Here is a 21,914-nt window from a genome sequence, read left to right as displayed (position 1 = left end):
TGGACCCCCCGACGAGCGGCTAACCTCCGGCATGTAACAGCACCGCTGCTGGAAAAAATTCTAGGGGAAACACTGTTATGAGTGATGTAGAATAGATGACTGCTGCGCTTGCGTTAAAGGGTTAGTTCACCCAAAAATTAAAATGGTCATTAAAGGGTTAGTTCACCCAAAAATGTAAATTCTGTCTTTAATTACTCACCCTCATGTCGTTCGACACCCGTCAGACCTCCGTTCATCTTCAGAACACAAATGAAGATATTTTAGTGTAAATCTGATGGCTCTGAAAGGCCTCCATTGGCTCAATGGCACTTTAGGCACTAAAGACGTCGTTACGAAGTCCATCTCACTACAGCGGTTCTACAATAACTTTATGAATCGGCAACAATAGTTTTTGTGCGCAAAAAAAACCTAAATAACGACTTTTATAGTGATGACGATTTCAAAACACGGCCTCATGAAGCTTCGAAGAGTTATGAATCAGTGAGTCGATTCAGCAGTTTGGCGGTTTGACACGCGATCCGAATCATCATTCGACTCACTGATTCATAACCCTGGGTAAAGCTGCTTTAGCTGAAGCTGGGCATCCTGAGATGAGAAGCTTGTTTACTCGTAATTCCCCAGATGCGTCATGTCACTCATTTGTGGCAGGAATGTTCTCTCCTGTCACTTTATAATTTGTCTTATTTGAGGAATGACAGACCTGGTATGCCACCAGACCAGCTCTGGCTGCAGGAGCGCTCCACGTGTCAAACTCACGCTCGCTAACAATGTGGGTGTGATGGTGGACATATTTTGTTTTATTCCAATAAGAAGAATAGCTCTGCATTTCTCGTGAAATTGACGGATGTGCATACAGATTGACAAAAACAGATTTTGGTCTCTTACTGTGGTTGTACAGGCCGACAGAAAAGGCTTTAGTATATTGAGTATCTATAGAGTAGTGTTGATCCTTCATATCTCCAAAGAGTCTTTAGTTTGTCATATTTATAAAAGACAGATACACTGTACCAATTCTTTCAGAAAACAGCCGAGCTTGTGAAGGTGTGCAGTGGGCGAGACGCGCACACACACACACACACACACACACACACACACACACACACACACACACACACACACAGGGTTTTGTGAAATGTGGGGACATTCCATAGCCGTAATGGTTTTTATACCGTACAAACCGTATTTTCTATCCACCTACACTACCCCTGCCCCTAAACCTACCCATCACACACACACACACACACACACACACACACACACACACACACACACACACACACACACACACACACAGGGTTTTGTGAAATGTGGGGACATTCCATAGCCGTAATGGTTTTTATACCGTACAAACCGTATTTTCTATCCACCTACACTACCCCTGCCCCTAAACCTACCCATCACACACACACACACACACACACACACACACACACACACACACACACACACACACACACACACACACACACACACACACACACACACACACACACACACACACACACACACACACACACACACACACACACACACACACACTGCCCCTGCCCCTAAACCTATCCATCACAGGAGACTGTGCAGTTCACTTTCTGTGAAAAAAACCTCATTCTGTGTGATTTATAAGCATTTTGAAAAGTGAGGACATGGGGAACGTCCTCATATTTCACCCTCTCCTTGTAATACCCATGTCATTATACACATTTGTGTCCTGATATTTCACAAAAACATGCTCACACTCTCACACACACACACACACACACACACACACACACACACACACACACACACACACACACACACACACACACACACACCAAGGCATTATCCCTGGATAACTCTCGATTCTCTTTATGTTGGTGTTGTTCACATTATATGAACTTACACACCGATTGCCAACAAAACGCACACATTTGATCAGTTTCACTCCCCGCCTGCGGTTTCCACTCACGACCGGGAACAAACACACACACTCACACACACACACACTCACCGCCTGCGGTTTCCACTCACGACCGGGAACAAACACACACACACACACTCACCGCCTGCGGTTTCCACTCACGACCGGGAACAAACACACACACACACACTCACCGCCTGCGGTTTCCACTCACGACCGGGAACAAACACACTCACACACACTCACCGCCTGCGGTTTCCACTCACGACCGGGAACAAACACACACACACACACACTCAACGCCTGCGGTTTCCACTCACGACCGGGAACAAACACACACACACACACACTCAACGCCTGCGGTTTCCACTCACGACCGGGAACAAACACACTCACACACACTCACCGCCTGCGGTTTCCACTCACGACCGGGAACAAACACACACACACACACACACACACTCACCGCCTGCGGTTTCCACTCACGACCGGGAACAAACACACACACACACACTCACCGCCTGCGGTTTCCACTCACGACCGGGAACAAACACACACACACACACACACTCACCGCCTGCGGTTTCCACTCATGACCGGGAACAAACACACACACACACACACTCACCGCCTGCGGTTTCCACTCACGACCGGGAACAAACACACACACACACACACTCACCGCCTGCGGTTTCCACTCACGACCGGGAACAAACACACACACTCACACACACACACACTCACCGCCTGCGGTTTCCACTCACGACCAGGAACAAACACACACACACACTCACCGCCTGCGGTTTCCACTCACGACCGGGAACAAACACACACACACACACACACACACACACTCACCGCCTGCGGTTTCCACTCACGACCGGGAACAAACACACACACACACACTCACCGCCTGCGGTTTCCACTCACGACCGGGAACAAACACACACACACACACACACTCACCGCCTGCGGTTTCCACTCACGACCGGGAACAAACACACACACACACTCACCGCCTGCGGTTTCCACTCACGACCGGGAACAAACACACACACTCACCGCCTGCGGTTTCCACTCACGACCGGGAACAAACACACACACACACTCACCGCCTGCGGTTTCCACTCACGACCGGGAACAAACACACACACACACACACTCACCGCCTGCGGTTTCCACTCACGACCGGGAACAAACACACACACACACACTCACCGCCTGCGGTTTCCACTCACGACCGGGAACAAACACACACACACACTCACCGCCTGCGGTTTCCACTCATGACCGGGAACAAACACACACACACACTCTCACCGCCTGCGGTTTCCACTCACGACCGGGAACAAACACACACACACTTGCAGAACGCCGGAAACACACACTTCTTTAGTGACATTGTTGATTTTGTGGTCTAAAAACACAACGCCAGCGCCGCCGACGGCTCCCGTAACCCGAACGAAGCTCATTGATGGACACACTCTCGCTCTGGTTGGTGTGTGTGTGTGTGTGTGTGTGTGTGGGATTCCTAGTTAATATAAATCTAGCTGTTCATGTTAGTTCACAGTGCATTAACTAATGTTAACAAGATTTTAATAATGCATTAGCAAATATCGAAATTAACATTAACAAAGATGAATAAATGCTTTATAAGTGCAGTTCATTATTTGTTAACTAATTAACCTTATTGTAAAGTGTTACCAAGTTAATTGATCTTTTAATCATATGAAATGAAACAAACTGTTTTGTCAAACAAAGTGCTCCACAACAGAGCTTTCATCGCATCAATAATTTGACACATTCTGTGAAATTTCGTGTTAAGTAATAAGTCAGCTCAAAGTGTTTGTGTGTGTATGGAGAACAATAATGCGTATGGATATCATGTCTTCTGATGTTCATGGTATGTGCGGATGTCACACCATCATCATCATCATCATCATCATCCTCTGTGTGTTTGTGCAGGAGATGGTGGTTCGTGCGCTGAAGCAGACGAACAGTCGCAGTGTGGAGGCGGCCATAGAGTACATCAGTCGGATGAACTTCCAGGAGCCTGCGAGGGAGCAGATATCAGCCGCTCGCCCTGGGAACACGGGAATCAAACAAGCAGGTAACACCACTAAGAGCCAGATCCATCATATAAGGCGAGACACGGCAGGTGAAAACATCGTTTTTTTCATGCAGGTCAATTTTGAGCCAGTTTGCTCCCTTAACATGTAAGCTTTCATGTCAAAATAAAAAAAAAATGTCAACATTAGACATTAAGGTGGTCATTATATTTTGTCAACGTGCGCCTTTAGATTTCTACCCGTCTCCATTCACAGAAACATGTCATGCCTGGTCTCATTATAAAGCTCTGAGTCTCACACACAGCGCTGGCTCATCCAAATAAGGACATTTCCTTTGTAGAACTAACCAACCGAAAACCACATCTTATTGGTCTGTGAATTTCTCACTACGTGATGCGAGCTGCCTCTTCCTTGTGTATTCTCCGCCCGAGAGAAAGTGCAGAGTGTATGCAAATGAGCGTATATTTAAGTATGTATATAAGGCTCTCATTTGCATATTAAAACATTAATTTATTTTTGTAATACATTTTTTCTTATGTTTATGCCAGTAGTAAACTGGAGAGGTTTCACAGAGTGAATTCCCTATTCATCTGCAGTGTCTCGCCTTAAAAAGTGATTTTTGACTTATTTACAAGATTAACTTTAGAAAACAACGTGAACGTTACACGGTAGCATTTATGAGAATCACAGTATAAATACGCCCAGGTTTAGAGTTCTCTCGTGCCCTTAAATGTAAATAAACAGGCCTTATTAACAGCGCTTCAGATATTTCTGCACATCCTCCTGTTAGTATTGTTAATTGTATGCATGTTTCCTTTCTAGGTCCGTCCCAAATTCAGCAGTCATTGTTGCGGCGCCAAAGCTGGAAGGGTTCAAAGGAATCCCTGGCCCCACAGCGTCACAGCGCTCTAATGACCGATGGCATGATCTACCGTCCCGGAAGCCCTGGACCCCAAAGTGACCTCTCACGGCCTGCTACCTTTCCCCAAAATCTTGCTGCAGCGGCCAGCGGCCAACGAGTGAACCCGCGGCAGGTGCGTAGCATCACTCCTCCTCCCTCCTCATGGGACTCCAATACCTCAACCAAGCGGTATTCTGGGAACTTGGACTACCTGGTGCCCCGGATCTCTCCTGTGCCTCAGGGGCCCCGACCCGATGGCTATATAAACCCTCCGTCCCAGGCGCAGCGAGGGCTCAGTCCTGTGCCTGTGGGTCGGCAACCCATCATCATGCAAAACTCCGGGAACAGTAAGTTCACCTTTCCCCCGTCCTGGCCTCAAAATGGCGGCTTACAAGGCGAGTACATGGGCATTAATAGCAGTGGGCGGCAACCGCCGCCCCCTCCATATCCCATGCACCAGACGAACAGACAGAGTCCCACGGCCCAGCAGATGCAATCCAGCGCCCTTACCACACCCTCAAACGGAACCAACCTTCCCCCAAGCATGTTGGTGTCCAACCGCAATAGCCACAACCTTGATATGTACAACCTCGGAGTGCTTCCCCAGGGCAGGACGTCGGCACAGCAGCCTCAGTCTTCGCCCAATCAGGACGTTACTTCATCATGGCCCCACAGCGTGCCAGGCCGCTCAAACTCATTCACCAATGCCCAGCCCAGTGGGCGTCAGTGCACTTCTGTGCCCAGCTCCCAACCTTCCTCCACTACAGTCACCACTATTACTCAGGCGCCCATTCTCCAGCCGGTGAAGAGTATGCGAGTGCAAAAGCCGGAGCTGCACACCGCAGTTGCCCCTACACACCCACCTTGGCTTCAGCAGCCGCCCACTGCGTACCAAGAGCCGTCCGCGTCCCCAGAAGTCCCGAGCTATCAGGGCCCACCCCCTCCTTATCCCAAACACCTGCTCCAGCAGCCTCCTCCACCCGGGTACGACCCCACCCCGAAGCCCAGCGCCAGAGAGGAGGACGGAGACCATGAGAACGACACGGACAGCACCTGCTCCAGTGAGCGTCCTGAGGCCTCCGAGGAGCGGGAGAAGAAGCAGATCACCACCTCTCCGGTGCCGGTGCGGCGGCTCAAGCGGGACGAGGAGCGTAAAGGGGAGAGCAGAGTGCCCATGTACTCGCCGCAGGCCTTCAAGTTCTTCATGGAGCAGCATGTGGAGAACGTCCTGAAGAACCACCAGCAGAGGAACCGCAGGAAGAAGCAGTTGGAGAGCGAGATGCAGCGGGTTAGCTTCACATCCTCGGCTCTACTGTTTCCCATCGTGATTTCCTGTCCTTTTATTCTCTCTTTCTCTTGTTTGTCTCTCTTCCGTATCTTTCAGTTTCTGGATCTCCTCTGTACGCCGCCTTCTCTCTTTTCTTTGTCTGATCAGCTGGTTTTCATAGTTTAAGGTTTCTTCTGGAGTAGTCGTCACTCGGTGTGTGGTAAAGTACGACCCGGTCAGTTGGACGGCATGTCTTTTCCTTGAGTGTTTTCATGAGCTCTGTTCTAAAGCCGCCTTTCCCCTGCACCAGTGTTCATTTTGACAGCAAATTTTAATTTCGTTTTAGTCGTATTTTAGTCACCTGAATTGTTTTTAGTTTTAGTCTAGTTTTAGTCGACTAAATCTACAGTAGTTTTAATCTCCTAAAATCTAATTAGTTTAGTTAAATTGTAATAAATTAAGCATTTAAGCATTACATAACCGACTGTCACTTGAACTGACATTTTGTTTTCGACATTAAAAATACACGAAAGAGCTCAATTCACTTTTTTGTTTGTTTTTTAAAAACATCTATATAGTTTTTATAACTTTTTGTATTTCTGTTTTAGTTAGTTGACCATATCAGGTTAAGCTAAAGCTTCAAATAAGTTTGTTTATTATTATTATTTTTATAAAATAAAATTTTTGCTGGAGCTCATTCAAGTTCAGATGACATAAAATATGCATTGTTACAACCGTCTAACACATATTACTATATAAACATCGTGAAGTAAACATTGTCATTATTCATCAGCATTAGTTCATAAACAGTTGTCTGGCATAAATGTGTGTTATTGATTGATTGAGCCGCTCTGGAGCTGGATTGGGGATGAGCTGTGTTTTCCAGCCGTTAGATCAGTTCAGATCAAATGTTTGCATCTGTTACTCAGATCATCAGTTCTGACTGGATCTCTTCACTAATCCACCCTCACTAACATTTTCCTCTCGTTTTTAGTTGTTGGCGAAAATGAGTTGATTTTCCACATAGTTTTTGTCATCCAACACTAGTTTTTATTTAGTTATCGTCTCGTTTTCGTCAGTGAAAAAAGGTCGTTGACGAAAATTATGACACATTTTTCGTCAACGAAATGAACACTGCCCTGCACATGACAAACGACAGCCGTTGGACTGGAAGTCATTCATTTCCAATGGAGAGTATGCGAGATGCGACAATCTTTCGCAAATGTTTTGTGCAGTGGAAAGGCGGCTTTAAGCTCTACTGAGCTGCCTACTTACACAACATCATCTCATAGCATCATAGTCTTTATGTTGCAAAGGCATGATGTGTAATGGACATACAGTGCCAAGAAATAAAATTTATATTTGATCTAGCACTGTCTAGGGCTGCACGATTTAGTGAAATCGAACCGCCATCGCGATTTGGGTTATGTGCAATTATGAAAGCGCAAAGGCTGTGATTTTTTTTTTGTTTTTGTTTATTGAAATAAATAAATGCCCAGTGTGTCAGTGAAGAGCGGCTCTGAGATCAGGAATAAACACTGAGTTTGAGTCGCTTATAACGTGCGTTTGGAAAAGCAACACACGTCAAACATCTTCACAAACTTCTCTGAGGCGTCTGTGGAGTTTCTGCTCGAGGGCGCCCTCTGGCTTCCTGTATGAACTTAAACTTTTGGGTAGAAAATAAGAAAAATAATACTTCAAAATAAATGTATGACAATCCATATGTTTTTCTTCAACATACAGGAGTTTTAATCACCACAGTGGATGCATAAGAGGCTTAATATAAAAACAGAAGAGAATAAGAGATTAAATACATTGACTTTAAGAAAGTGATATCACAGATAAAAAGCACAGATTATTATAATATATATATATTTTACAATAAATCCTTAGACCTTTCTAAAGATTTTTAGTCATAGGCTGTCTGCATATTAACAGGTAACCCATAATTTTTTTTTTGTAAAATACATTTTCTGTATAATGTAAATATTATTATTATTATTATTCTGTTATATTTATTCTTAAATTCTATTTAAAATTTTTAGTTAATTAAAGTTATTGTAATAGTAATATTTCTTATTTTTATTTAGCAATAATAATAATCATAATAATCAATTATTATTAGCCATATTAATACATAAACACAAAATGTTATATATACAGTTTTCATTTGTAAAAATATATATTTTTATCGCATTTTAAATCGCAATCGAAATTTTAACAAGAATAATCGCAATTCGACATTTTCCCCAAATCATGCAGCCCTAGTACTGTCCTGAATAAGGTATGTGGCCTTTTATTGTGGTCTGCCTGATGGTGCGTTCTCAACAGACGCGAATGAAGCGAATAAATCGCCCGATTTGCGCGGAGTTGGACGCTTGAACATTTTGAGTTTTCTCGCTTCATTCGCGCGTGACATTCACTTCACAACAGACGTGAATTTGCGTCATGGGAGGGGCTTCTGCCAGCGGCTCGTCTCGTTGTGAAATAGCTGACATGGATTGTTTTAAAATACGGCGAATAAGCTCAATTTGCCGGCTTTAACTAGCTTGGGACACTTTTTCCAAGTAATTTCAATGGCAAAAAGTCTCCCAATCACCCTGAAATCCTCCTTACTCACTTTCTTCCAAGCAAGATAATTTTTAGTCCTGTTTCTATAAAGTACGTACAGCTCCCGGTATCCACATATGATCTTGTCCTCATTGTTGTCACTACTAGAGCAAGCTCCTGATTGGTTAATGCGGCGTGCCATTCATGCGAATCGTGCCGCAGAATGTCTATTGCATTGACTTAACATGTTAATCACTTGCGCGAAACGCTTCATTTGCATCTGGTGTGAACGCACCATAAGACACACCTGTGCAATAATCGTGCTGTCTAATCAGTATCTTGATATGCTACACCTGTGAGGTGGATTATCTCGGCAAAGGAGAAGTGCTCACTAACACAGATTTGTGAACAATATAGAGAAATAGGCCTATTGTGTACATAAAAAAAGACTTAGATCTTCAGCTCATGAAAAATGGGGGCAAAAACAAAAGTGTTATGTTTATAATTTAGTTCAGTGTATTTTACATTTTAGATGTTTACATATAGTCCATAAAACAAAAAAAAATCCTATTTGCATCGAATTGTGACATGAATGTATCATTACACCCCTGCTTTAGTAGGAAATAACCCTGTGCATTGCATGCTTTGCTGTTTTTCAGTGCCAGTGTTGTGATTGTGAATATTACATGATTGAGTGGTGTGTATGTTGTCTGAGATTATTTCAGTGTGTTTGGTGAGCATGTTTGCCTGTATTTATGTACAAGTGAGGGCTGTTATAACAACATGTCGTGTGTTCAGGTGGGACTTTCGGGCGACGCACAGGAGCAGATGCGCATGATGCTGAGCCAGAAGGAATCCAACTACATCCGCCTCAAGCGCGCCAAAATGGACAAATCCATGTTTGATAAGATCAAGACTCTGGGAATTGGTGCGTTTGGAGAAGTGTGTTTGGCTCGGAAAGTGGACACGGGAGCGCTGTACGCCATGAAGACCCTCCGTAAAAAAGACGTCCTGTTAAGAAACCAGGTGGCCCATGTGAAAGCGGAGCGGGATATTCTCGCTGAAGCGGATAATGAGTGGGTCGTCCGGTTGTACTACTCGTTCCAGGATAAAGATAACTTGTATTTTGTCATGGACTACATCCCTGGCGGGGACATGATGAGTCTTCTGATCAGAATGGGCATTTTTCAAGAGGACTTGGCTCAGTTTTACATCGCAGAGCTCACCTGTGCTGTGGAAAGCGTCCACAAAATGGGTTTTATCCATCGAGACATAAAACCCGACAACATCCTAATTGATCGTGATGGACACATCAAACTGACAGACTTTGGCCTGTGCACTGGCTTCAGATGGACTCACGACTCCAAATACTACCAAAGCGGTGAGACCAAAACTTATTTTCAATGACTTGACCTCATGATTTTGTGCCATTAGCCAATAGTTTTAGGCTATTGTTGTAGGTAATGTAGCCTTTCTAATAGGCCTTTATCACAGAGGAATTGAATACCGGAAGTGCGCGTCGAAGCAGTGTGCTGATTCTTCCGGTTATGCATGTTTTCAATGTGCTGTGAACAGCTAGCTGAACAAATGACAATTAAAATAAGCATCTGGAGGATGATTTAAAAATCCGGACATTTTCCGAGACAGGAGAAGAGATAAACTGATCATTACTGTGTACAGGATTTTCCAAACTCTGCTGAACTTGTAGTTTTTTAATCCGACATAAGCCGAGGGTCGTAAACATACGTGATTATTTCACCACACGGTGTCAGTGCACGTCTAAATAGTGTCCGCGATTAAGTGTGTGTGAGACATGACCAATTAGATCTGAATGAACATATTGATTTGTATTAATATTTTAGTCATTGTTCTGTCACTTTTCAGTGACAATCATTTCACTGTAGCCTACAGTATATGTAATTCACGCATTTATGCCAAAATTCAGTCACGCTGTTAACGTATTACTGTTTAAGATTAATTAAATGCTTAACATTGTTTACTTTCTTTAAGGCAGTTACCGCGCATTCATTCATCTATTTATTACAAGAAAATGAACCATGGTTTTTATTACAAATAAAATAAAACATGGTTATTGAAGTTTATCATGGTATTTTTTAGTAAAACTAATACAAATGGTAGTCAATCCACGAAAAAAAAAAACATGGTTACTACATTCTTACTATAATAAAACCATGGTTAACTTTCGTAAGGGTGTTTATCAGTCAAATTAATTAAAACATGTAACAACAGGTATGAAATATGATTAGTAAGAGAAACACTGTTAATGAGAAGACTCAATCACTGGACTGCGGCAGGTTAGAAATGTATTTATTATTCAGAATGCACATTGGGATGGGAACATTTCAGCAGGCTGACGATATGAGACGTAAACATCCGCAGTTTGGAAATGCATAGGCCTACAACACACAAACATACAACTTCATCCCACCATATCAGTCTCACCCATGCTCTCCTCTATTCTTTTAGTGTCAGGAAATGTTCAAATCTGAGGTACGGATGTCATTATTTAGTATTAGAGCACCGGATCACTGCAGTTACACCCGCGTTTTGATTGAGTCGCGATGGGACCGGAAGTAGAGGTGCACTGCTTCACTTACCGGAAATAGGAAGTGTGATAAAGGCCTATATCTTGACAGTAATGTAATGCATTATGCATATATATAAATTAACGTTAATGTAATGACGGTTACAAAAATGTTACAATAGCGAACAATGTAAGATTTGAAAAAGAAGTGTCACCAATGGGATATACGTGGTCCAGATTCCATGTCCCGCTCTAAAAGCCTCCTCAAAAGTGGGTTTTAGTGGGAAGTAGTCGATTACAAACCACTGCAAAATCACATTCAGGTCTGACTGACATTCTGATGCAAAACGCCCACTTTTTATCAGGGTTGGGTATCAAGAACCCTTTACATTTTTCGGACAGGTTCCAAATATCCAAGAACCGTGGTTATCGATTCATGCGTGTGCATTTTAATATGACTTTTAACCATTTAAGCGCAAGAAAACCCACGCTGTTGAAAGTAAATAAATGCAGGTGTATCCGTGTATTGGATCCGTGCAGCTCTTAAAGTGATAGCAGCCTAATATTCTTGCTGCCGTCTCTATAATGGTGCGTTCACACCGGATGCGAATGACGTGAATAAATCGTGCTATTCGCGCGTGTCTCCTTGAGACATTTGCCGCTGGCTCTGATGTCTCTGTGGCATCTCGAGCTATAATTCGTCTTGTGTAGATGTAACGGCTGATCTTTGGTCTCATGGATCTATAATTTGTTCCCTGGCAAATCGTTTAGGCTAAGGGCAAAGTGAAGTTTCATTACTTTTTTATTTTTAGGCTATAACTTTACGTTACCGTTGTAGCCGACTAGCACTGACTTTGAATGTTTGACTGAATTGTTTGCTTTATTTCATAGCTACTTATACTTTTGTATTATTGATCATTCATAAACTTGCATTTAACAAAAATGTAATTTAATTTTATTACAGTGATAATCATATGCACACTTGTCTTAACCAGATGATTTTCTCCTCATTGTTGTCACTACTAGAGCAAGCTCCTGATTGGTTAACGCGGCGCAAATATCCGCAGAATGTCTATTCGCATCTTTCATTGACTTAACATGTAAATCACTCACGTGAAACGCTTCATTCGCGTCCGGTGTGAACGCACCATAAGAACGTTAATCAAACAACAAAAGACAAAGAGAAATGTATATATAAAGTGCAGTGTTGTTTTACAATTGATTACGGTTTCTGTGCCTGAATACCTGGAAAAAAACTGTTTATTTTAGGGCTAATTAACCCGAAATAACGCCTTAGGAAACAAAGGCCGCTATTTATTTATTTAATTTATTTCAGGTTTTTTAATGTGAAGCACAGCTCTGTGATCAGTAGTAAACGCTGCTCCATCTGAAAGCACTGCGAGTTTGAGTCGCTTATAATGTGTATTTGAAAAAGCAACAAACATCTTTCCAAACATAAGAAGCATTTATGAGCCTCTTGTCCAACAAAAAACACCATTTTATTAACCTGTTTTTACTCCAAACTCGCTTCATAACCACAGCTGAGCATCCTTCTGTGAGCTGATGTGGCTTCTTACACAGAACACAACATATTATTTCATAGCGTTCTATACAGTGATAAAGGCTATGTCGATTAGCATTGAAGTATAAATATTAGGGCTGTCAAAAGATGAATCGCAATTAATCACATCCAAAATAATAGTTTGTGTTTACATAATATATTTGTGTGTACTCTGTTTAATTATTGTGTGTATATATAAATACAAACACATTCACGTATATATTTAAGAAATATTTGCATGTATATACTGTATATACATTTATATAATTTATATTATATATAAATATAAATATTTTATATATAAATATAATACATTTTTCTTAAATATATACATGCTTGTGTGTGTTTTTATATATAAACAATAATTATACACAGTACACACACATTTTGGATGAGATTAATCGCGATTAATCTTTTGACAGCCCTAATAAATATACTTTATTATCATAAAAATACCAGAGAAGGCTTGAAGAAACCATATATTGTTGCAGTCGGGTGTTTATTAGTCATGTTTAATCAATCAAAGTGTTTCAATCTTCTGTTTATCCAGCTACAGTGATGGTATAATAGGGATTTCCTGGAAGGATGTGTGTTATTGTACTTCTGTGGGGCATATGTGGCGTTTCTGCGCGAGAGCGCCCTCTAGCTTTCAGATGGAGCAGCATTTATAGATCAGAGCCGTGCTTCACTCACAAACTTAATTTCGATTAATCGTTCAGCCCTTTTCAGTTTTCATATTGAATGAATATCGGTTGTATTTATTTGTGCAATTGCTAATTTAGTTTTTTTATTACTAAGTGTTTACTTGTCTTTAACAGTGCTTGCAATTTATATTAGTTAGGCTAGTTGTTTTTGCTATGGATTTTTCTAAACCATATAGTTACTTGCAAGTTGATTTTTTTTTTTTTTTAATGGTATTCAGCGGCTATAAGACTTAGAATAAATCAAACATTTTGGGGGGATTTGAAAATTGGAATCGTTCAAATTAAAACGATACCCTACTTTTTACCATCACGTCAACATGAGTTTTTGTCCAGATTTATGGCTGTGTTGTTCAATGAGACGTATTGAATAATTAATAATGCTGAACTTTATGTGTGTGTGTGTGTTGTCAGGTGATCATGTGCGTCAGGACAGTATGGACTTCAGTAAGGAGTGGGAAGATCCTGCCAGCTGTCGCTGTGGGGACCGGCTGAAGCCCCTGGAGCGCAGAGCGGCTCGACAGCACCAGCGCTGCTTGGCTCACTCATTAGTGGGCACGCCCAACTACATCGCACCTGAGGTCCTGCTGCGCACAGGTGTGTACCGCACAACACGCCAGCCTGGGGAACAATACAGCTTTCTAGATTTTAATCGATTCTCATTTTGAAGAACCGACATCGATTCTTAAAGGGTTAGTTCACCCAAAAATGAAAATTCTGTCATTAATTACTTACCCTCATGTCGTTCAACACCCGTCAGACCTCCGTTCATCTTCAGACACAAATGAAGATATTTTAGTGTAAATCTGATGGCTCTGAAAGGCCTCCATTGACACAATGGCAATTTACACTCTCAAGACCCTTAAAAGGCACTAAAGACGTCGTTACAAAGTCCATCTCACTACAGTGCTTCTACAATAACTTTATGAATCGACGAGAATAGTTTTTGTGCGCAAAAAAACCCTAAATAACGACTTATATAGTGATGACGATTTCAAAACACGGCATCATGAAGCTTCGAAGTGTTATGAATCAGTGAGTCGATTCAGTGGTTTGAATCTCCAAATTTCAGCAGTTTGACACGCGATCCGAATAATGAATCGACTCACTGATTCATAACGCTTCGAAGCTTCATGATGCCGTGCTTTGAAATCGTCATCACTATATAAGTCGTTATTTAGGGTTTTTTTGCGCACAAAAACTATTCTCGCCGATTCATAAAGTTATTGTAGAACCACTGTAGTGAGATGGACTTTGTAACGACGTCTTTAGTGTCTTTTAAGGGTCTTGAGAGTGTAAAGTGCATTGAGCCAATTGAGGCCTTTCAGAGCATCAGATTTACACTAAAATATCTTCATTTGTGTCTGAAGATGAACGGAGGTCTGACGGGTGTCGAACGACATGAGGGTAAGTAATTAATGACAGAATTTTCATTTTTGGGTGAACTAACCCTTTAAATCCCAAAAATCGATCTTTCAGTCAAAGCGGTTTTCGCTTTTCATATACATTTAAAACAGGAATTGTAATTTTTTTGCAGAAGGTTTGCGATGTAGACCGCTGTGCTGATTTGTAATGGTGTCACACATATTATTGCTGTGAGCCATGGGCGTCGGAACCATTGTATGTGGACGGGACAAGACCCAGCCACTTTTTATGATCAATGATATTGGACCCACTCACGTTTATCGTCTCTAACATTCAGCACATGTCTGTTTACCTTCCCCTAATCGATACACACTTATTATTAAAAATGTTAGATGCTTTATTTCCACTTTTCTAATATTTTCTTCATTTTTAGTGAAAATAAATGCCTTTCCGATTTGATATGTGATGGGAAAACGGAGAAGATTGAGTTCGGCGAAAGCGGGACTCGAACCGCGGGTCGATTTGTGTCAAAACTAGATGCCGTGCGTCGTACACCTACACTACTGCCGATCTCAATGATATGCCGATTTCCGTAATTTTGTCTTTCCGAACTATACGTTTAGCAAGCAAAGTGGTATATTTGTACTTAATGTAATTGGCATCTACTCCAGTAAAAAATTTCTGAGGACCCACCCACATTTTTTTTGCTTCTGACGCCCATGCTGTGAGCGATCAAGTTATGATCCAGCTTCTGAGTGTCATTGCTCATTAAAGGGTTAGTTCACCCAAAAATGTTGTTTCAAACCTGTAAGACCTTTGTTCATCTTAGGAACACAAATGAAGATCTTTTTGATGAAATCTGAGAGTTTTCTGTCCCTCCATTGACAGCTACGCAACTAACGCTTTGACGCTTCAAAAAGTTAATTGAGAAAAACTAATCCATATGAATTGAGCGGTTTGAAGAGACACAGTTTGTGTATGATGAAAGTGATTTGATTGTTTGGTTCTATTTTTCTAATCCTAGGTTACACCCAGCTCTGTGATTGGTGGAGTGTGGGTGTTATCCTCTATGAGATGGTAGTCGGTCAGCCTCCTTTTCTGGCAACAACTCCTCTTGAGACCCAGATGAAGGTGAGAATATATGTTGGTCTATGATTTTGTAACGCACATATGCAGCATTAACTAGAAGATTTCACATTTGAGACATTGGGCCAATGAATCAACAGATTCACTCAGTCAGGTGTAGGCCTGTCGCGATTGGTCGATACAATCGTCAATATTTTTAATCGACTGGGTAAGTTGGGTTGTATTAGTACCGTTACTTTAAAAATGACAGCAGTATTTCTTAATGTGCGTCGATGTGTGACAGCAGGAGTGAGGACGAGTGTGTGTGAGCTCTGCTTCCACCGTTCACTAAACAATGGAAATATGTAAAAAAAAAAATATGTAAAAATTCACGTCCTGGCGAGTATCAGATAAACACAGTCTGATATGTCTTTAGTGAACGTAAACAGAGTTGAATGAGAATTCGGATGTGTTACAATGACTTTGGTCCGTGCAGCTCTTAAAGGGCCGGACCTCATATTCTGTGTGATTAATGTCAATCAAACAACAAACAAAGTCATCCAATGCTTGACTGAATAACTTTAATATATTTATTAAGAATCAGTGTATAGTTAATTTACAGAGTGACTATGCATTTTTGATTTAACGTTTGATTGTTTAATTTCTTTATTGAATGCTACTGTTAAATAGAGCTACTGTAGCTGAAAATAAAGCACTATTTTTGTCATATTGTTTGTAATTTACATTTTGGCTTTTTTTTTTTAAATATATATAAATATCTATATTGTAATTAAAAAATTACATTTGAAAAATATTAAATTACTTGTATCATGAAATAAGATTTCGGTCATCCCAGTCTGTTCAGAATAGTGGTTAGTGTTAACATGATTGATAATAATGAACACCTCTGTAAGGATGTTCACACTGGCATGTATAGTTATTATTATTATATTATTATTTTTAAATAAAGGGCAAAAAGCAGGGCAGGAACATGCTGGCCAAGTGAGTTTTTAGGGTTTAAAAAAAAAAGTAATATTTGATAAAACAATGAATAGTAAATTGTCATATTATTCAATTACTTTTACAGTTTTGTGCCATGGTATGGATTCAGTATCGGTATTGAGGTATTTTAGTCTGGTATCGTATCGAAGTCATAATTTTGGTATTGTGACAACACTAATCTGTATTACATTTTGTCAAGGGCTTGTTTACATTTATGCTTTATAGTACACTATTGAAGACAAACGCTGCAAGTTAAATGAAATGTTTTTAAGTAAAATTGTTGAAAATTATTGTGATAAATTAGTCGATAGATTAACCGATAAATTAGTCGATACATTAATAGATAAATTAGTCGATAGATTAACCAATAAATTAGTCGATAGATTAACCGATAAATTAGTCGATAGATTAACCGATAAATTAGTTGATAGATTAATAGATAAATTAGTCGATAGATTAACCGATAAATTAGTCGATACATTAATAGATAAATTCGTCGATAGATTAACCGATAAATTAGTCGATAGATTAATAGATAAATTAGTCGATAGATTAACCGATAAATTAGTTGATAGATTAATAGATAAATTAGTCGATAGATTAACCGATAAATTAGTCGATACATTAATAGATAAATTCGTCGATAGATTAACCAATAAATTAGTCGATAGATTAACCGATAAATTAGTCGATAGATTAACCGATAAATTAGTTGATAGATTAATAGATAAATTAGTCGATAGATTAACCGATAAATTAGTCGATACATTAATAGATAAATTCGTCGATAGATTAACCGATAAATTAGTCGATAGATTAATAGATAAATTAGTCGATAGATTAACCGATAAATTAGTCGATAGATTAACCGATAAATTAGTCGATAGATTAATAGATAAATTAGTCGATAGATTAATAGATAAATTAGTCGATAGATTAACCGATAAATTAGTCGATAGATTAACCGATAAATTAATCGATAGATTAATAGATAAATTAGTCGATAGATTAATAGATAAATTAGTCGATAGATTAACCGATAAATTAGTCGATAGATTAACCGATAAATTAGTCGATAGACTAAACGATATAAAAATAGTCGTTAGTGGCAGCCCTAGTAAGGTATAAAGAATGTTTTTGCTTAGGTGATCAAAATGTCCGCCCAATAGAGAAAAGGTTTGATCAGCAAGAAAAGAAATTAGAGGGAACATTGTTCACGGTTATATCCAACAATACATTGTGTGGGTCAAAATTATCCATTAATCTTTTATACCAAAAATCATTAGGATATTAAGATCATGTTCCATGAAGATATTTAGTAAATGTCCTACCGTAAATATATCATAAATGTATTATTAGTTGTAATATGAATTGCTAAGGACTTAATTTGGACAACTTTAAAGGAGATTTTCTCAGTATTTCGATTTTTTTTACACCCTCAGATTCCAGATTTTCAAATAGTTCGGCCAAATTTTGGCATATCTTAACAAACCACACATCAATGGCTCAATTATTCAGCTTTCCGATGAGGTATAAATCTCAATTTGAAAAAATTGACTCGTTTTGTAGTCCAGGGTCACATTCATATTATTATATATATTTTTCCTAGTTTAGGGATGTAATTTAAGCCTATTATTTGTGAAAATGGTAAAAGGTAAACTGGCAAATTTCAATTGTCTCAAATATTTAGGATGTGAAATATATAGTTGATAAATATAATTAGCGGTCTCTGAGAGTGTGTGTGTGTGTGTGTGTGTGTGTCAGGTGATAAACTGGCAGACGACCCTCCACATCCCACTGCTGGCCAAGCTGAGTCCGGAAGCCACGGACCTGATCCTGAAGCTCTGCCGCGGCCCGGACGACCGGCTTGGGAAAAATGGAGCCGATGAGATTAAAGCCCAGCCTTTCTTCAAAAGCATCGACTTCTCCACGGATATGCGGCAACAGCAGCACGCGCCTTACATCCCCAAAATTACACACTGCACTGACACCTCCAACTTTGACCCCGTTGACCCTGACAAACTGTGGAGCGACGATGCTGACGGCAACCACAACGACACGCTGAACCGCTGGTTCAAGAACGGGAAGCACCCGGAGCACGCCTTCTACGAGTTCACCTTCCGCCGCTTCTTTGATGATAACGGCCACCCCTACAGCTGCCCCAAGCCCATCCAGTGTGAGGACTATGAGGAGGAGGAGGAGGAGGCGCTCGGCCCTCCAACGGGCCTGGGGCCGGAGCAGAGCCGGGACATGGTGTATGTCTAGCCTCAATGTGTGTGTGTGTGTGTGTGTGTGGATTAGGGTTGCAAAGGGGCTGAAATCCTGGAAAGTTTACAAAAATTTCCCATAAATCCAGAATTTTGGAAAAGTTTCACTTTTCTGAATTTTTGGAAACTTTCCACCTTCCTTAATTTTCCCACTTTCCCTAAAAAAAAAATCGGGAATGTTTCCACATTTTTCCCATAAATCCAGAATTTCTGGATACGTTCCACTTTCCCCAATTTTTTTTAAAAGTTTAGCTTTTTCCTGATTTTTTGGAAACTTAACACTTTCCTGGAAAGTCTCAAAAAAAGTTTCCAAAAATTCCAGAAAGTGAAACCTTTCCAAAAATTCTGGAATGTTAAAAAAATTGGAACGTTTCAACAACAACAAAAAATTCAGGGAAGTTTCCAAAGAATTCCCATAAATCCAGAATTTTTGGAAACGTTACACTTTCCCTAAAAAAAATTGGGAAAGTTTTGGGTGGTTTCCAAAAATGTTCCTTAACCTGAATTTTTGGAAATGTTGCCAATTTTTTTTAGGGAAAGTGGACATTTCCAAAAATTCAGGTTTTAAGGAACATTTTTGGAAACCACCCAAAACTTTCCCAATTTTTTTTTTTAAGGGAAAGTGGACGTTTCCAAAAATTTGGAGACGTTTCCACTTTTTTTTTTTCCATAAATCCAGAATTTTGGATAAGTTTCACTTTCCTGATTTTTTTTGTTTTGTTGAAAAGTTAACTTTTTCCAGATTTTTTTGGAAACTTCACACTTTCCTGGTTTCCAAAAATCCTGGAAAGTTTCAAAACAATTAGGGAAGGGGGAACGTTTCAAAAAATTCCAGAAAGTGAAATGTTTCCAAAAAAAAATTGGAAAGTTTCAACAACAACAAAAAATTGGGGAAAGTTTCCAAAGAATTCCTATAAATCCAGAATTTTTGGAAACTTTCCACTTACCTTAAAAAAGAAAATCGGGAACGTTTCCAAAAATCCGGGGAAGTTTCCAAAAATGTTCCATAAATCCAGAATTTTTGGAAAAGTTTCACTTTCCTGAAGTTTTCAAAAGTTCAGGAATGTTAAAGAAAAATTGGAAAGTTTCAACAACAACAAAAATTGGGAAAGTTTCAAAAAACCCTGGAAAGTGGAAAGTTTCCAAAAATTCAGGGAAGTTTCCAAAGAATTCCCATAAATCCAGATTTTTTGGAAAAGTTTAACTCTCCTGAAAATTCTGGGATGTTCAAAAAATTGACAAGTTTCCCCAAAAATTGGGAAGGTTTAAAAAAATAAAAAAAAAATCAGACAAGTTTCCAAAAAATTCTGGAATGTTTCTGGAAACTTTGCAACCCTAGTCAAGTTTCCCCATAAATCGAAAGAAACTATGCAGAAATGATATTGTGCGTGAGCATGAACACATGCATGACCTCATATCAGCCACAAGAACATACAGCTCAATGTCTCAGTTCTGTCCCGCGAACACGCGTGTGGAGGGGTTTTCACCGCCTCTATAGAAAATACATTATAGGAATTAAATTATTAGAATAATGTAAAAGTGGCTTTAGTTTCTCTATGCACAATATAATTTCACATTTCTTTGATTTGTGGGGCTGTATTGTCCTGTAGAATGTGTGTGTTTTATATATGTGCGTGTGTGTGTGTGCGCGTGTGTGTGTGTGTGTGTGTGTGTAGCTGCGGTGGGCACTGCTGGAGTCTGTATTTATTATGGGATGCACTCGATGCCTCTCAAACCAGCGAGAATCTAATGATGCAGTGGAGCTCTGGATTTTTACTCTTTAATTTATTTAAAGACTGTTTTTAATGGTAGCCGAAACGAGTCTTTGAGTGTCTTTATTTATGATGGGATGGATTTGCTTCTCATTCTGTGTGGCACAGGGGCGGTGATCATCCTGTTTCCCAGAAGAGAAAAAAACCTGTTTTTTTTTTACTCATACACACAAGATTTGTATATATAAGTTATGCGGTGTACATTTGTACTTCTTCCCGTTCTCAGTCCCAAAGGATATGATGTCATAACCTGACGTGACGACGAGATCCTGCTGTGTCACTACCAAAGGCTTCGGTTTTCCTGCATAACATCGTTTTATTCTTTTCCTTTTTTCCTGAAATCTGTCCTGTGCGTCTCTGATTGTAATAAGGAACTCTTTTCCCTGATTAAACTGGTGGTTTTATTCCCAGGAAAAGCATCTGCAGATACTTTGAGTGTGAATGTGTTTTGATGGGAGAGAGGAAGTGGTGGTGAGAAGGAAAAGCTCTTCAGTGTCCATGTCTAGTGCATATTAATTATTATTATTATTATTGTTTATTGAACACGTGTGCCATTTAAATAGGATTAGGATTCGTCAAAGCTGTCAATGTGATGAGAGATTGCATAAGATGATATACACTCTATAATGTAGTAATTTTACAGTTAATCTCCAAATTAATGTAGACACAACATCTACGTTGTGGATCTCACGCGCTCATTTCCTCACAACACTTTACGTTGATTTAAGACGATTTTTAAGAGAACTGTGCTGAATCCGACATCGCTCCCTATACACTTATATAGGGCCTTATTTGAGGGGACAGCCATTTGTAGTGGTGACCGAAACCATAGTAGACGTTATTGAGTGCCCTTCAATCCCACAATGCACCGCGATAACGATACAGACGATGTAAACAACGGCTGTCCGACTTCACTCCTTCAAGTGAACCATATTAGTGGACTAACGTA

General features: G+C 40.2%; 1 protein-coding gene across 2 annotated transcripts in view; it reads left to right on the top strand.

Moving 5' to 3' along the window:
• The window catches only part of lats1 (large tumor suppressor kinase 1), a 28,328-nt gene extending 6,952 nt beyond the window's left edge, over positions 1-21,376 (top strand). The window contains exons 3-9 of one of the 2 annotated variants that reach the window (XR_013817675.1): positions 3,866-4,010; positions 4,792-6,158; positions 9,486-10,068; positions 13,909-14,091; positions 15,884-15,990; positions 18,691-19,294; positions 20,333-21,376. Coding sequence is in view for 1 of the 2 variants with exons in the window: in XM_079831812.1 (XP_079687938.1) it covers positions 3,866-4,010; positions 4,792-6,158; positions 9,486-10,068; positions 13,909-14,091; positions 15,884-15,990; positions 18,691-19,191 (2,886 nt within the window). In the remaining variant the exon portion in view is untranslated. Of the gene's footprint in view, positions 1-3,865; positions 4,011-4,791; positions 6,159-9,485; positions 10,069-13,908; positions 14,092-15,883; positions 15,991-18,690 lie in introns of both variants that reach the window. The other variant, XM_079831812.1, reaches the window with a different exon arrangement.
• The last annotated feature ends 538 nt before the right edge of the window (positions 21,377-21,914 follow it).

The sequence above is a fragment of the Gobio gobio genome (assembly GCF_949357685.1).
Source record: "Gobio gobio genome assembly, chromosome: 12".
Classification (NCBI taxonomy): Eukaryota; Metazoa; Chordata; class Actinopteri; order Cypriniformes; family Gobionidae; genus Gobio; species Gobio gobio.
This window is presented reverse-complemented; position numbering and strand designations above follow the sequence as displayed.